Source organism: Rhea pennata, chromosome 16 (assembly GCF_028389875.1).
Source record: "Rhea pennata isolate bPtePen1 chromosome 16, bPtePen1.pri, whole genome shotgun sequence".
Classification (NCBI taxonomy): domain Eukaryota; kingdom Metazoa; phylum Chordata; class Aves; order Rheiformes; family Rheidae; genus Rhea; species Rhea pennata.
Window position 1 is genome coordinate 1,511,169 of NC_084678.1, and position 17,453 is coordinate 1,528,621.

The window sequence follows — 17,453 nt, forward strand, 5'->3', positions numbered from 1 at the left end:
TCTTTACAATCCTGATCTTGAGCTCAATGCAGAAGACCTTTGACTAGAATCAGAAGTCTTTTCATCTCCATTTTACTTGCATATCATGTAGAAGAAATTGAAAGGTGTCATTACAGCAAACAGCTCATCATTTGCCTTCTACAAGCATTCAGCAGTCACCCTCTTTTTGTTAAAATACAGTGTTTGCTGATTTCCAGTGCCAAGAAGTTAAAGTGATCCAATGCAAAAAATTCCAAGAACTCAATTCAGCAGGGACAGTATATGTGTGTAAATGGATGTAGCTGGTCTCTCTGTGATCTCCCAATTTAGGACAAAGGTCTGCACTATTGGACCAGTCCCACTACCACATCTTCTGGAACTCAGCTCTGTGTACCAAAAGGACTTTTGGCATGCACAGAGGCACTGAATGGACAGGACTCTTTCCCACTTTGATGCCATTAAGTCAGCAGATTATTATCAGAAGCTTTTCATGATAGTTTTGTGTCAACCAAGCCCCAAAGACTAAGCCAAGCAACAACAAACAAGGACTCACTACACTCTCTGGAGTTTGAGTCTAACTAATGACACAGAGAACAGCAGGAACTGAAGTGCACATTCATTATGTTATATTCCAAGAGTCAACTAAGCAACCTTTGATAAGAGACCTAAAGATGCAACAGTCAAGTTCACTTTGCACAGTCTGCCTCTGTGCTGACTACTCTGTTGGTATACAAAGCCTTCTTCTCTTCAACAGAGCTGTGAGATTGGTATTAGATCCAAACACCCAAGAAGTCCTTGACTAACGATCTAAGACATGAGCCCCTGCCATGAAAGGCACATGAACTGGGCTCCAAGATTAAATACTTCTCATCAAAACACTATTACCATTTCAGAAGCAATAGTGGCCCTCTAGTTGACCAGTGAGTACTGAGCACAGAAATGAAAACCAGCTCACTTCAAACAGACTTCTGCCTACCTTTTAAGTGCCAAGATAACAAAGCCGCACACAAGGAACACTTAGACCTCTGAAGGTATAGCACTGAGAAAAGCAATTATCACCAAAAATGTTTTGTATGCATGTAAGAAGTGTATCACAGCCACACCAAGGAGTGTTCCTGTTCACACTGTGGCAGGTGAAAGTAACTGTGGGGGAGATAGCAAAATTCTGCCATCATCCACAAACCCACACCTTCCGAGAGTGGTGGGCCTCACTCTGTCACTACATATATTGCTGAGAGAAAATACACCTCCAGCACTGATAGCTTTTAGTTCACAACTCTTGAAAACAGAAATTATATATATAGATGACTAGTTAAGGAAACATGGAAACATAGACTTTCTGACCCAGGTTTCAGAAGTCCAGCAAGCAAAAAGAACTTTCAAAACTGGAGAGTTAATAACTAAGCCCTGAGACTAAAGAGTTGCAAAACACTGTACAGAAGACACATCATTTGAAATCTAGAGTTTCTGAGAACCTGCAACATGCCCAAAATTCTAGTTTAAGCCAAGAGATATGCAAGAAGCAGCAGGTATTGACTTTTTTTTTTTTTTTTTTTTTTTTTTTTTTTTGTAAATTTTACCATTCAAGAGCTACGTATCTGGTTTTTTTTAGGCACTGTTTTTCTCCGAACATGTCAGACGGGTCACGAGCCAGTTATCTGCCTTGCTGAAATAAAACCTAGACTAAACTGTACCTCTAATAAGCCTACACTACATGTATAGTACAGATAGGTTTAGAAATCTCATTGCTGCAAGCTTGCCCAATTTTTCTTGCATAAATAAAGCTCAAGGATGCAAAAGATGCACGCCATTTCAGACTGAAGCCCTACCTAAGCAGTTCTTGTTTCACACAGGAAAGTCAACATAAAATACAAGTAGAACTTAACGTTTGTATTTTTCTTCTGAAGAGCTCTGTTTATTCATTTTTACAATTCCCTTTACATTTCCCTTCTACTTGAATAAGGAAAAAAACATATGGGATGCAGCTGAGACATTTCAGGACTAGTCCTGTACATCAATAAGAAAGTACTCCATCCTCCTGGGATGCCTACATGGTTTTCAACTGACAATGTCCAATTAACACTTGTATTTAAGAAATCCTCGACTCTAGCAGTTTTCAATCTTGTGTCCCGCTCACTGAGCATTATTAAATGCTAATTTGTAAGCTGACTTCTCAGAACAGACACAGTTAGAAGATTCCTTTTCTTTTCTCTCCTACCACTGTAGCTAGTCAAAAAAAAATCCTCTCTCATACATGAGGTCTTCAAGAAAGACTCCAAAACAAACACCTTGGTTTGGAATGTGTTCCCCCTTTCAAATCTTCAAATCCTTATTTGACTACCTTTACAAAAGAGCACAGGCCACAACAATTTCAATCAGACCTTTTAAGCCTATGAATTCTTAACAGTGATGGAAAATGAAGTAGTGAGGAACTACCTTGGGTATTCTTGGCTGTAAAGGACTTATCCCTTCATAGACTGCTCTGTAAGCTGTGTATAGCACAGAATTTAAAATGTGAATTCAAAAGTACTCAAGTCCGAAGTTCCACTACATTTAGGTTTAGTTCTATTTCCCAGATGTAGACAGCACTGGTACACTTCTTTGTAAGGGCCAGCACAATATAACAGCATTTATTGCCCATTTCAACCACTGGTATATAAACATTTAGAAATTAACTAGTTTCCTATAAACCAATGACCAGGACTCTAAATACGGTATCAAAGTAAAATGTTTTTAAGATATTAAAGACTTAGCGTTAATATAATATGAATTTTTTAAAAAATACCAGTTTTTTAATCTGTCACGGGCTTCCAACTGGGCTCCCACCTCAAAGTTGATCCCTCTTCTATTCGGTGGATGTTTTGTCATTTTGTAATATCAACACTGCTGATTTTATTCCCCTGAAAAATGCAATTAAATATCAATCACTAATCAAGACACACACAAAATAAGCTTATGCACCATAAACCCCAAAAGCTAGATATTAAGGGAACTCATTATTTCTTGCTTGCAGGAAGTAACAGGGGCAATCACTACTTATAAAATGGTCCCCAAGTGACAGCGTGCAGGATAATTTCAAAAATATGTTCAAAAACCATAGCTACTAGTCAATAAAAGACTGAGGCTCAATCTTTGGCCACTGGCCCAAATTCCAGGTCAATGAAGAATTCTTTGCAATCCAATGTTTATTCATGACTGAGATAAAAGTTTCATATTATTTTCCCCCACCCCTTCCGGGTTTTGATGAAAAGAGGAATTCAGTAAACAGGAGGTGGGCAGAAACATACACAGTATCAACCTTTCAAAAAGCTATCATGTTAATATAATACCCAAGAACACTATGTTACCTCTTCACTACAAATGTGACAGAGATTAAAGACATCAGAAAATATGGAGTTATTTAAGCAATTTTAGATCAACTGCCTATACTGTCTCTGTATTTGCATTGCTTTCTTTCCACTTCTCCATTTTAATCAGAAAGTAAAAATAGCATTCTCCGGAACAAGTTTCTAATAGTTATATAAATATTTTAAGAAATCTTGCCAAAACAGTATCATTCTCAAAGCACATTCAGTAGAAAACCTGATCAGGAGATATTTTTCCTGAATTTGTATCAACTCTTTCACACAAACAAAAATTATGATCCATTCCTGTAATCTTTAAGCTCACAAAATCCAAAAATTTGAAACATATTTTGTTCCAACAGTCTTCCTTTCAGTAGGATTACATCTTGAAGACTCAATTAAAGATGTACAAAAATGGACACATATTAATTTACTTTTAAAAACTTCTAACCTCATAGTAGAGGAATAAGGAGATATGCAACAGAGAAATAAGCAGCATTTTATTTTGATCAGTTTCAGACACTGAATGACATCATCAGCTAAACAGTATGTAGGAAAGGATTATTTTTATGAATAACCATTCAGTGTTCCAACGTGGTTTAGAAATCAAAGATCTTCAGGATCTTTTTGCTTTCTACAGAGGCAAAAACTACTCCACTCACATCATCTAAACCAGGCCATTTGCCAAGGGAGGGTCAAAACTCATCTTCTCTATTAAAAAAAAAAAAAAAAAAAAAAAAAAAGCCTGCCAAGATTAGGTGAAAAAAATGCTATTCTCAGTAAGCTCAATTCACTATACAGAGTTTCACACTAACTAGAAAACATTGTAACCACCTGGGAATTCAGAAACATTGCAATTTACTTTTCTATACTATCTGATAACAAAATATGGGGTTCAACCTAGTGTGGTTCTGCATCAGCCAAGTAACCACAGTCTTTTAAAATGGCAAAAATTGGTCGGGTTTTGTTTTTGTTTTTTGGCTTTTTTTTTTTTTTTTTTTTTTGGGGGGGGAAGGTGTCTGTTGTTTAAGTTTCAACTCCATAACTCAACTGAGAAAAAGGAAGAAATTTTTAAGAGAAGTTTATGATGTCTGGGGTTTTATGTTCTAATTAAAAAATTATAATAATCAACAGTAAATATTCAAGGACCATCTCTCTTAAAATCCATGAATCAAGCACAAAGCTACTTTTTCCTTTTTTAAACAGCTTATCCACTTATACCCCAAACAAACATTATTTTTCTCCACATATTTACATCAATAGAATATCTCTTTCCAGCACCAGCACTAGAATTCCATGCCTCCAAATATATAATAGAAACACATTCTGGTTTATAATTCTAGTGTAAAAGAAAATGTAAGCGCAAGTTTACTCTTGCTCTACTAAAGTTATTTTTCTTTCTCACTGAATATGGACAGGTAGAGACAAAACAATCCTGAAGATGTTACAGGAGGTACATAATTAAGCCATCTGCACTAGTCCCCTTCATGAATCGCATTAATCCTGAAGCCTTTTAGTTCAAGTACATGAGGCTGCAAGAGGAGCATACGACACGTCTCCTGACTTCAGTAGCAATATCTCATAAAATAGGGCTTCTGAGGACACATGAAACCACATCAACGCTGATGAGGAAGGCATTACTATATTTTCAGTTGAATATCTGAAAATTATTAAGAGCATCACAAGGAAAAGGAAACAGTTACAGCAGTTAGGCTGTAGATTCTGTGAAAAATCTGAACTCTTTCCAATTTCTAGCTGGAAAGTCAGCTGAATATCAGCATTTTTTAAAAACACACATATACTATACTTACACTAAGTATGCCAAACTTGTTACAGCTGATGACTGATGAAAAAGTTGGGCGAGAAGAGGAAAATGTTTCTCATTTCTGTCCCCTCTCCCAAATCCTTCCTTCCTCCCCCACCCTGAGTTACTAAACTTGGGCTCCTCTGGGTTCTCACTCTTCCAACTATCTCATTTGCTTAACTTGATCCAGCAGTCTCCATACTTAATATGTCCAGCCAGGCTGCCTTCCTCATTTGCAGCTAATTTCAGAAAGAGCTTTCTCAAGCAGATACATACTACTTGGCAGTACATTACTAGAGATGATAGATGAGTTATTCAACAGAGGAACTCAGCAATTTTACCTGTAAATATACAGCCTTAAAGCAAGACTGAAACCACTGGCAGCCATCACATATCTACCTCTTCCCAAGGAAGGCTAATAGGCAATTCTCAAACCCATCCATGTTGCACCAGCATGACCTCAAGCATACAGAATATTTCATTTCTCACAAAGGGGGAACCGCAAGACAGGGCCTTGCCCCTGCTTTGTGATTTTAAGTTTCAGCTCCTTTGCGCTTCCTTGCAAGGACTACTTTAAAAACCTTAAGTTATATCAAAACAGATTTCTAACAAACAACTCCAGGCTAGTGAGAGACAATAATAGCTATGACTTGGAAATAAGAAAACTTTATCCAAACATCTCTTCAAAAATGTTATTCAGCAGAAAATAAATTTGGACTAAGTTAGTAACTAAAACCAAACTTAGGCAGGCTTTTTTTCACTTTGGTAACTTTAAGAATCCATGTTTCTTAAGTCCTCAAGATCACAATTACCATAAGGGGTGGTTATTAGGCTTGCTCCCAAAGTTGTAAGCCAACTCTCTAAAACTTATTATTTAACTACAAGGATTAGGCCTGTTTCAGGAACTAAACTTTCGGATTTAGACAAGTCACTACTTCCAACCAAAAGGATTTCCAAGTCTGTGTCACTAAAGCTACACAGTTCTATTGTTAAAAAGAACATTTTCTTCCCAATAAAAGTCACTATGAAGCAAATAAGATTTAGAAGATTATTCAACAACTTAAAGGTACCAATCAGGAAGAAGTATTTATAACAGGGAAAATGCAAAGAAGAATATGCGTACATTAATATTGATCCCTTTGGGGATCAATGATTTTTGTCTTTTAAAACAAATTTTCTGTTAAGAGCACAGATCTTGCATACCTTAATCTGTACCAGTTCCTATGCTTTTCTGTTTTAAGCTCTATCAGTGTTTATCCCTAAGCCTGGTATATCAGTTTCCATAGAAGCCTGTTCCTCTAAAAACTGAAGAGTCTTTCATATTACCATATAGGGTATAGGCAGGCAGTTTTGGCAAACCTTCTCATTCAGTAATAATGGTCTCTTATTTTCCCTCTGGGAGCAAGTGAGTGTGACCACTATCTTTTTCAAACTCTGGTCTACGTTTGCAAACAGTGCTTTCTAAAGCATTGGAAAGAACAATCAAACCATTCTCTACACATTGACTCTGTCAAGAAAAACTCTGCCTTGGTATCAGTTTCACTTCCAAACTCAGTACTGTTTCAACTCAGTACTTCATAAGCAGCTCACAAGAAAGCAAATTCACTTCCACAATTCAGCCTCATCTCCTTCATTCTTTAACATATCTATGGGGGGGGGGGGAGAAATCCCCAGAGCCAAATACTGCAAAAAGGTACTTTATGAATAACCTTAGTTTTCTGGACTGATAAAATAGCATGGTAACACTCCGATAGTTTATGCAAACAGAAATTAAAAATATATAACTATTTGGAGGAAAACCGCATTAAATTCACTCAGCATGGTAAGTGTGCTGTCAGATTCCTAAGAGTCATTCCACATCACTGGTGATTTAGGAGGACTACAAAGAACAGGAGGTAAGGTGGGTAGTACAGGTGCTGGGTTAATAAAAGCACTGACAACACTGCCAGAGTAAAAGAACTAGCAATAGATAGCCCTGTTTTCACAGGTGATGCTGCACGGGTATAGCTGAATACTGGTCTACTAAAGGTAACCCCAAGATTTGAAATTTAGTTCCTATACAGGTAATAAAAGAAACAGGTATATTTTGTTTTCTTAATATAGAGCAGTATAAGCAGTTACTATGCCAGGACAGGTAACAGCAGATTCCATAAAACATAAGCTGACTCTACCATTCACTCCAGCACTAGAGAGCGTTCCAAAATTGCCGTCATATATAAGTGCACATTTTGGAACTGTCAAGGACTGAGTCCAATCATGTTTTAAAGGTAAGTTCTTATTGCTCAGCAATAGCTACTTTTGACCTTTCACTTACACCACTGGCTTACATCATACCAAGCCTTTCATCTTCATCTGTGGGTAAAACAATGAAAGCCTCACCCAGTTCACCCCCTACAATATGCGCACCCCCATCAGGAATGGTCACTCCAGAGAAGTCCATTGTCCCCACCACAATCGGAAGACCTTGCAAGTGGATGACCACAGCCATGCTGTGCTGAAACCACACACCTGCAGATGAGAAAAGGTAATGGCTATGTCAGACTGCAAAACAGTATTTACAGACACCATTACATTATACAATCCCAATGGCATCTTATGAAAACAGTATAATTCTCACAAATATTTAAGTACTATTTTTTTTTTAAATTGCTTTGGCATTGACTTAGGAGGCTGATTAGAACAGACTATTCTCCACAGACAAAAACATCTGCCTGTGCTCTGCCTACCAGATTTTGGCTACAGTATCACTGCCACCATGAAGTATGCCTCACTGTATTTTACCCTACATATTAAAAAAGCATGACTAAAACACGTCAGTTATATATAACTAAGGAATTGTTTCTATACTATTAACCTAAGGATTTCTCTACTTCTGCCTCATGTTTTGCTTATGCATACCATTTCATAGTAAAATTAGAAAGTTTTCAGGACACAACCATAATTCACACACGTCCTTATCACTGGTATTTCAACCGCAATGCTTCAGACCTTCAATCAAGTCTTCTAATGCAATAGGAACAGAAACAGCAAAAATTCCAAACGGACAAGACAACAATTAGACATTGCAACAAACTTCCAGGAATAATGCAGCTCCTCCACACTTATATCCAAAGAACACATTCCAAACAAGACAATGGATTGCATGCAGTTGTTCTTATCTGCACTACGCAGGATCCTCAACTAGATCTTAACCAACACTACTCCTTTCTTTACAAGTTTCCAAGACAATCATCCACAGCATAGGAAGTAAATTCTTCACTGAACAACACAACACTGGAAATTGGATCCTGAATTAATGCTTATAATTAACAAGAATTTCTAACAAGAATACTGTATAGGTAACTCCTTAAGGCTAAAATATTTACTCAGAGCACAAGGCTTATCATCTCATTTCAGACCCATAGTTTCCTCCAGTTTACATAAGCAGACCAGCAAAGCTGTAACATCATGAAAAGCTACATCTGCTCTCCTCTGTAGGCAGAAACTAAGACTTAAAGCATTTAGCAACAAACGTGAAGAGCTATCAGCAGACGTAAGTTACACCTCTCTAGATCAAGAGCTTCATACTCTCTCCTAGATTAAAGGGCATTTTGAGAATGTCATTTGCATCCTCTCAACAATATCCCACACAACTGTGTGGTCGTGTGGAGACTGGGACAGACCAACATAGAAGCAGAAATTATAAACATAGGTAATTCAACAGAACAGAGAAAAAGCAATCTTCTATAATAAAATCTATTACCAAGTGCAATTAAAGAAGTGAGCATTCTTTTTTTTCAGTCATTTGATCATCTCATTTGGCTGTTCTAGTTTCGTCTGTTTTTTCGTAACACACTGTAATGATAAAGACACTCTAAAATACTGAGCAAGCAAATAGATTTGGGAAGTTTTTCTGTTTTGTTTAAAGTCATATGAAATAAGACATTTGTTTCCTAAATGACATATATTATTTTCAAGAATATCTACTTTAATCAAACTGTCGTATTTTCTCCAATTAAGAATCTGCAAGCTCTGTTCTAAGAATATAAAGATTAAATTTAGAGAAATATTTTCCATGGTGACTTTAAATGTCAGGGTTTTTCTAATTTTTGCAAACAACCTCAACAGATTAAAGAAAGCAGAGCTACAATTAACAAAATTGAGTATCTGCACTTATACTCACCAAGAAGAAACTCGTTGCTTATAAAGGTGCAGGCATTCCAAGTATTTATGTACAACTACAGGGAAGAAAAAAAAAAGTCATATGAATTCTGAGACAAAGGTAGGTATTTTAGAGTTTAGAAAAACACCCACTCAATAGTCAATACTTTAGCATACACTGACCACTCTAAAAGGTCAAATTCTCTGTAAGTATTTCAATACTGACTGTCAGCAGGCTACTACCATCCAAATTAGAAATAGAGCCCCCCCCCCCACGCCTGTTTTCATAACCTCATCAATTTTTTTCCCTCATTTACTTATCCCTTGCCAAACATAAGCCATCAGGAAGTTTACAGCTAGCTACTCCTACTTTGGCACACCAGATACCTCAGAACAAGCTAAGCAAGCAGACAATTTCACTACCAAACCTTGTGTACGTGAGTAACTCGAAATTTGAGGTACTGTCCGCAGATATGTGGAGTAGAAAGAACTACTGACATGTCAAACCTATCGCATAGACCAAACTGTACTTAAAGAAGTTACAGACTGTAGGCAGTTTTACCTTGTAAATTACTGAAAACATAGGGGTCCTAGAATAAAATAACTGACTAAAGATCCAGCAATCACAAATGTGCAAGCACATGTGTTCAACTTCTCTTCCAATGGAGAACAAGAGCTCCTGATGTTTCTTGTTTTTCTTTTCTCTCTCTTTTTTTTTTAATTTCCCTTCCTCTGTTTCTCCAAGTTATAAAAATTCTTAACTCCTTTCCCAACTTTTCAATCCACCACTATTTGGCATAAAAGATTTTCAAGCAAATACATCTGAAACAGTCACCAATTCTTAATTGCAACTACTCTGTGATGAATCTAATACCATCTCCTCCTCCTATGAGTTTAATGAGAACTGCTACTGAAAAACCCACACAAATGTCATTGCATCAATTATATTCCTATCATGCAAACATACTTTAATTCAGAGGACAGAAGCTTTAAAAGAGGAAATTTCAATTCTCTAATATCCAAGTACAAGCAATCCAGCCATAAACAAAAACAAGAGCACCTACTCTGCACCAAAATGTCAAAATGCTTGAGTATTCTAGATTTGGAAGCACAAATTTCTTCTGCAAACTAATTACAAGAGACTGGGATTCACAAAACTGAAGTCATCATTTCTGCTGCAACATACAGTTTCTACTCATACTAGTGGACTTCTGCTGTGATATCATCACGGTTAAGATAAATAATCTGTACTAAAAGATGACTTATTAGGAAAGTTTAAAAACAAAAACCTAAGCTGATGTATTTAGTCACAGTGCCTTCAAAAAGTTCAAATTACAGATATGCTCTAATTTAGTAAGCATGGCTTTTCAAGATATATTTTAAAAAAGTCTATCCTTTTTAATGATTAAGAGACACAGAAACAATCTTGCATTTAGAAATAATTCCAACTGCAACAAATAGTAGCCTGAGGAAAAACAGGAAAAAATTAAGATGAACTGAAATTCTTTTATTGAAAATTTTCTGGCAATTTTAGATCCCTACTACACCTACAGTTTTAGAACTTCTTGATTAAGGAGGAACAAACTCAGTGTGAGGCATACTCTGAGGTGTAAGTTAACATCTTAAACAGTAAGAATCCTCTCAAGGAAATAAGGAGTTAAAATGTGTAACAAATGAAAAAACCTGCAGACTGCTCTACCAATCTTCATAATTTCTTACAGAGCACTCAGCGGTCATGGTCTGCAAACTGTGACAAAGTTCATCATATCAATCCATGTTGCAATGAGCATACCATGCCCATCCAGCCATGTGAACCAACAACTGCCAAAATGCACTCCTCCTCCATCAACTGAGACATCCTCAGCTGCAGGAACTACATCCATCACACTACAGAGGGATTCGCTTTTTGGTCACGTAAGCTTTTAATTTGTTCAGAACAGTTTCTTCACCCACAAAGCCATTCCATTCGCTATATGTAAGGCTCCTGCAGACTTCAGGAGAACATCAGAAAACAGGCTATAGACCACCTGAAATGTTCTGAGAGGCCTGATTTAGCCTGCAGATCAGGCACCCCAACACAGTTCTTCCTGATAGTCTACCTGAACTGAAAAAGTGTATTAGCATTGGCTAAAAACACTGCCTGATGCCAAACGTACTAAGTATTACTGACTTCAAAAAGACCCTGTTGCCCTGCCCAATGGTCCTATGACCTTTTTGTAAAAAAAAAGAATGAAAACAGAGAAAGAAAGAAGTGGACAGATTTGCATTCCTGACCTATCCTAGGATAAACTTTCTTATACTGGGACCACATTAAAGTATTTTATTTAGGTTGACTCTGTTGAATAGACAAGCTGCTAGCTGCTAAGAGAGTGGCCTTGCAAGACATGTGAGCTTGTGCTCAAAACTGACAAGACAAACTCACAAAATTGTAAAGACAGCAGATTTTTTCTTAAAAGAGCATACCCTTTAAAAAAAAGGAGGAATCAATTTACCTAACTACTTTCTGTTTGGTCACAACCCTTAGATTACTGAGTCTAATACCATTTTTCAATTGGTGTCAAAGCTTTAAATTTAGTACAAATATTTCATTATTAAGTGACATTTAAGTATTATCATCTATGTCATTTCTGGAAGGAGCACCTAGACATTCTAGAAAAGCCCATTTTTAAGAGATTCCAGATGACCACAGTTTTACTGAATCATGACATTTACTGCATTGTTTCCAAGTTTCAATAAACCGACAGAAGATGTTTGCAATAGCACAGAAATTTAGTATTAAGAAATTAAATACTAAATTAAATTAAATACTTAAGTATCTAATGGCCAGCAAACTCTTCAATTTGGACCAGATGCCCTATCCCTGGCTTTGAAGTTGTTCTGGATGTTCAAACAGTACACCCATACGTTTGTAGCAAATTGTTGAACCTAAGATTTTTCTCATCAGTAAGCATCAACATGTATTTTAGCTATCAGAGGAAAAGACCAAGATTGAAAATGTAAGAACTGAGTAGGAAAGCACAAAAATGATCTAATAACAGTAACTGCAGCTGTAACTGGACTTCTGACTCTTAAAAGTCTGTCTGAAAAAAAAGTCTATAGAAAGTTTGAGAACCATTTTCCACAGATAATTTATATCACCTGAGATACCGGCTGCTGCAAATCCATTCAGCCACTGTTTACAGCCAGACAGTATCTACTGTCCTAACAATCAGATATGGGAGTCTCAGTTTCATTACCTGAATGCTTCCTGAGTGGGCAGGATCAAAGCTACCCTACTTCTTGATAAAGGACTTGGTATTTTGTTGATGAACACTGACCTTCAGTTAAATGGAAACAGTGCAAGTTCCACTGCTATAAGGTTCAACAAAAAAAATCAGCTCTTCGTTTAAGACAGACATGAAGCAGATAGAATGTGTTCCACACTGCAAGAAAGAGGCAATTCTGCAGGTTTTTTCAGAAAGGAAGGAAAGGGGTACACTTACAGGCTGCTTCTAGACTCATCTTGTAGCTTAGAGATGGAAAAGACAGCAGAGAAAGCAGTGCATGATTTTCAAGGCTGATGACAGCAATACTGACAGGAGAGAGCTGCAATCTTGGCAGAGGACTTATATAAATACTATGAATCAAGTCATTAGCATTTTTCACTATGGTGAGGAATCATTAAATGTCTAGTGCATTTGGAATCTCTACTACGTTACACAAGCAGTCTAGATTTCAGCTTTAAGGCTAACTAAAAATCCTCACTTAAACAACTGCAATGCCTTTTAGGCCTATCAGCTAAAGATACCCAGTTCTATAGTTGGAGCAGTAAAGATGCTTGAGATAATTTTTCCTACAGAAAGAGCAGAACTACTACACTATTTGGAGCTACGGAACAGTTTCCATTTCCTTGGGAGAGAAGTCATAGGAGAAAATTGTTTTGAAATTAGTGTTTTAATCTCAGCAAGAAGAACAGGAAAGCTCTCTGGTGCTGACTTCATCAAAACAAACAAACAACACACAAAAACACACCACACTTTAAAGACTGAGATAGTGCTATTTTCTTCTGACCAATTTTGTAAATCAAATAGTAATGCAGTACTAGGACAGACAAGGCAGGCTGTATTCAAACAAGGCTGGCCAGAAGTACTCAAGTCTGGTAAAAGACTGAAAAAAGGCATGTCGCCAAATTTACAGCCCTCAAAAAACAATTTGTGTTGCACACTAACATGCACTATTTTCAGCCACATGTACCTGCAGTAAGAATAGCCACATTATACATCTATACACAAATGATCACTTAAATTTGGTGCATGCATACACAAAATAAATGCTTTTTACAAGAACACTGCCTGAAAAGTCAGCAGTGCCAAAAACTTTTTGGAAAACATAGGCCATGTAGACACTAGTATTTTGACAGTAAGCACAAAACGACAGCACTAAGGTCACTATTTCGTACCTGAAGAAAGTCTCTTCCTACAGGAAGCACAAAATAATCCTGTGGGCAAACAAGGAAGAAAAGTTTGAAAATGGTAAGTAATAAAAAAGTAGAAAAAGGAGAGTAGACTTGTGCAACTGTTAACCGAACTGCTACAGACGCTTCACAAGACTTCTCCATATAAATGTAACAGTAAATTGAAAATATCTGCAATTAAAAAAAATGCACCCACACAATTAGGCAAGAATCAAGAACGCAGTTTATATACTGACTGAGGACAACTACTTGCAGGGCCAAACAATAAGCCCTCCCCCACACACATTCTTTAGCTCAGCTCACAATGTTGTAGCCCAAGTGCTCACATCTGCACAGAACAGTGCCATATGGACAGAAATTAGAACAGAAGTGACAGTATGGCTTTTCTATAGTGACAATGTCAGCTTACGTCAAGGTCTGACAAATTACAACCACAGACAGCATTTAGTTTCCAGAGATGCAGTTTTATATCAAAGATGCAGTTAAACAGAATTTAACATCCCCTACTAATAAATTAGAGATTGCACCCTTTCCTGAACAAGGGGAAGAATTTAGGTCAATATCATTGCCTACGTTATCCAGGAACTACAAGAGCAAAAGAAGCGGCTTCAGAGAACTTATCCAATTAAAGGTAAGAATTAATTATATGCTACTTATATTTCAACCAAGACATGTGCGCTGTTACAAGCGATTAATATTCCAGGCTCATTCTCAACCTGACCTTAATCAATCACCCTGGACTGCAGGCAAACTGATTTTACTCTCAGAATACTCAAGTAAAATTTTATTTCCATTTAGGAAATACTAACAAAGTCAGTCAGAACGTAAACTGAACTCTCCCACAAACTGACTTAAGTCAAATAACAAGTATTCCTCCAAATCTTCAACTACAGAACTATTAAGAGATAAGAAAATTTACAAGAGAATCATACTACGTATGATCTTTGTTGTAGCTCTTCTCAGCTGACTTTTCGGAAATAGGTCCTGTAAAGCATTCTTAGCATTCTTTGCTCACCTACAGACAAACAAACCCAGATCAAAATTATTTCTGTCATAGAGTTTCTCAGTTACAAGACTCTGCAGACACCTACAAGAAGTTGTTTCAAGTTACTTTTTAGCATAGTAAGACGGGTTTCATCTGTTACACCATACACTATTAAACTACGTACACTGACAGATGTCAAGAATTTTAAAGTTTGGACTCAACCACACTCAAACATCCCTTTCGATCTGTTTTCACAAGTTTAAACTAGAAACACTAGCCTGAGATCACAGAAGCATTTCTGGCACTGGGAAGACTTCAAGTAAAGATTTAAAAGTTTCCCAAAATTGCATTGAAGGAGGCTGTCAACTAATCTAGTCCTAATACCACTACAGTACACAGGTATGTTGCAAGCCAACTGGTCCAATAATCCATTTGGGGAGCAATAAACCGTAGCAGAACTCATGCCTGCTGGCAAAAAGAATACAGTGCCTCCCCATCATGCATGCTAAACAGCTGTAACACGAGGTAACTTTTGGACCACTGCAAGATGTCTTCCCTTCTTTAAAGGCTTTCCGAAAGCGACAGAAAGCACAAGGATGGAGATGCACTGTATCCTGCAGCAGACACAGTAAGATTCTAGCAAACTGTACGACCTACGGAAATCAACACCGGTGACGATAAACACTTTGCAGGGCCGGTATCTTGCCCCGTGCAAGGTTTTTCCTGCTTCATGCCCGGGGGCCCAGCGAGAGGTGGCCGCCGGCGCCGGGAGCGCCCCGCGCCGCTTCCTGCCGCGCCACCGGGCCGAGGCGCCGCCAACGCCCCCGCCGGGCGCCGCCGCGCCCCCACCCGCGCCGCAAGGCCGCTCGCCGCCGCTCCGGGCCGCGGCCCACCGCGGCGCCGCCCAGCCACGGCCGCCGCCGCCACGGCCCCGCGGCAAGGTCACGCGGCGCCCCCGCCGGCCGGGCCCCTCGCCGCGCACATACTCACCTGCCCGCGCCGCGCAGCTCCGCGGGCGCCGGCCGCGGGCGGAGCCGCAGCCCGCGGCGCAGCGCCCCCGGCCTCAGCGCGCCAGGCCGCGGCGAGGCGGCAGCGGCGCCTGCCCACCGACGCCGGCGGCCGCCATCGGGCGCCGAGCGCGGCGGGACCGCGCGGGAGGAGCCGCCCGCTCCGGCGCGGCGCGGCCCTTTGTGCGCGGGGACGCGTGCCAGCCGCGCCGCGCCGCGCCGCGCCCGGCCTCCCTCCCCTCGCCCCGCCGCAGGGCTCGCAGCGCGGGGCAGGCGGTGCGGGACCGGCCGGCCCCGGCCCGCCCGGACGCTGCTGCTCGCTTACCGAGGAATCTGTACGGGAAAAAGGGGTTAGAAAGAAGCTAAACCGCCGCCCGGACCCCGCTCCGCGCGCCGAGCCCAGCGCCACCGACCGAGCAGCGCCACAAAATGGCCGCCACGGCTGCGGCGCCGCCAGCCGCCGCGAGGGAGGGGCGGGGCCTCGCGGGCGGCCGGGGCGGGGCTCAGGGGCCCCGCGCGGCGGCGGCGGCGGCGGCAGTTTCGCAAGCGAGCGAGGCGCGCTGTGGGGGCTGCGCCGTGAGGCGGCAGCGGCGGGAGCCGCCGCTGCCCGGCAAATTTAGATTCGCCGTGGGAACGGTGCCTTCTTGACCTGAGGCCTGGCCTCCGACTCCCTCAGCGGGGGTGACCTGGTGCCTCTCCCGCTGTGGCGCTGGTCACAGACGGGCCCAAAGCCCCGAAGTGGCTCTGCAGCTCCCCTTTGCAAGCTTCTCTTGCACGCGAGAGGGCCAGAAGCTTGGTCTTGTTGGCTAAAACAGGGAAAAATGGAAGGAAAATATCCATACTGCTGTATCAGAAAGCGCTAGGCCACGTTGCAGAGGCTTAGCGTTTGTGGACGCAGGCAGCATTTCAGAGGGGCTGAGCCCGAGAGCTGCTGTGCTCGCTGAACCCAGACGCAGGCTTTGAGGGAGCAATTTGAGCTGCTCACACACAGGACTGGAAGTGTAACAGGCTCTTCCTTTCAGATAAAGTGTAAAGGAAAACACTTTAATCTTCAAAAAAGAAAGAAAGAAAGAAATATGAGCAAAAAATGAAAGCAGACTGACAGTTTTGGTCCACCATGAACTTCATTGCTCAGATTGCTGGTTCAGTGCCTTTCTGAGGTCCTTTCATCTGCCTAATCATAGAAACACAGATGGATTTAGGTAGGATCTAAATCAACTCCTTGCTCAGAGAGGGACGAGCTTCAAGTCAGGCAGTTCAGGGCCTTGTCCAGTGAGCCTTGAATATTCTCAGGGCTGCAGATCCCCCACCTCTCTGGGCCTTTGGACCAGGGCTTCACCGCTTTCATGGGGTTTTTGCTTTGTGGCCAACCAGAAATTTTTTTTTTTTTTTTTTTTTTTTTTTTTTTGCAGTTTGTGCCTTGTTGCCCCTTGTCCTTTCATTGCATACCTGTAAGTTAGTTGTCTTCTCTGTAGCCCCCTCTAGGTTGGAAATTTGCTATCAGATCCCTCACTTAGCCTTCTCTAGGCTAAAAAAATACTAATAAAAATAAATAAATAAATAGATAATGAGATCCTCTAACCGTCTTAGCAGCCGTCCGCTGGACTTGGTCCTATGTCTTGCCCTGGAGAGCCTAAAACCAGACACTGTGGCTGCAAACACTCCAGTATTTCTCACTATGGAGGGAAAAAAAGCGGGGGAGGGGGAACACTCTTCTGCTTCCGGTGATTTTCTCAAGATA

At 40.2% G+C, this 17,453-nt stretch overlaps 1 protein-coding gene across 12 annotated transcripts in view; it reads right to left on the reverse strand.

Annotated features, from left to right (window-relative positions):
* The window catches only part of PHF20 (PHD finger protein 20), a 73,828-nt gene extending 57,686 nt beyond the window's left edge, over window positions 1-16,142 (reverse strand). For 7 of the 12 annotated variants that reach the window (XM_062588963.1, XM_062588968.1, XM_062588967.1 and 4 more), the window contains exons 1-4: window positions 16,038-16,142; window positions 9,290-9,344; window positions 7,534-7,635; window positions 2,765-2,879 (exon numbers count right to left, since the gene is read on the reverse strand). In XM_062588963.1, the coding sequence (XP_062444947.1) occupies window positions 2,765-2,847 (83 nt within the window). In that variant the 5' untranslated portion in view covers window positions 2,848-2,879; window positions 7,534-7,635; window positions 9,290-9,344; window positions 16,038-16,142. Of the gene's footprint in view, window positions 1-2,764; window positions 2,880-7,506; window positions 7,636-8,869; window positions 8,936-9,289; window positions 9,345-13,705; window positions 13,745-16,037 lie in introns of those variants that run through there. The other 5 variants (XM_062588959.1, XM_062588957.1, XM_062588958.1 and 2 more) reach the window with 5 other exon arrangements.
* Between the last annotated feature and the right edge of the window lie 1,311 nt (window positions 16,143-17,453).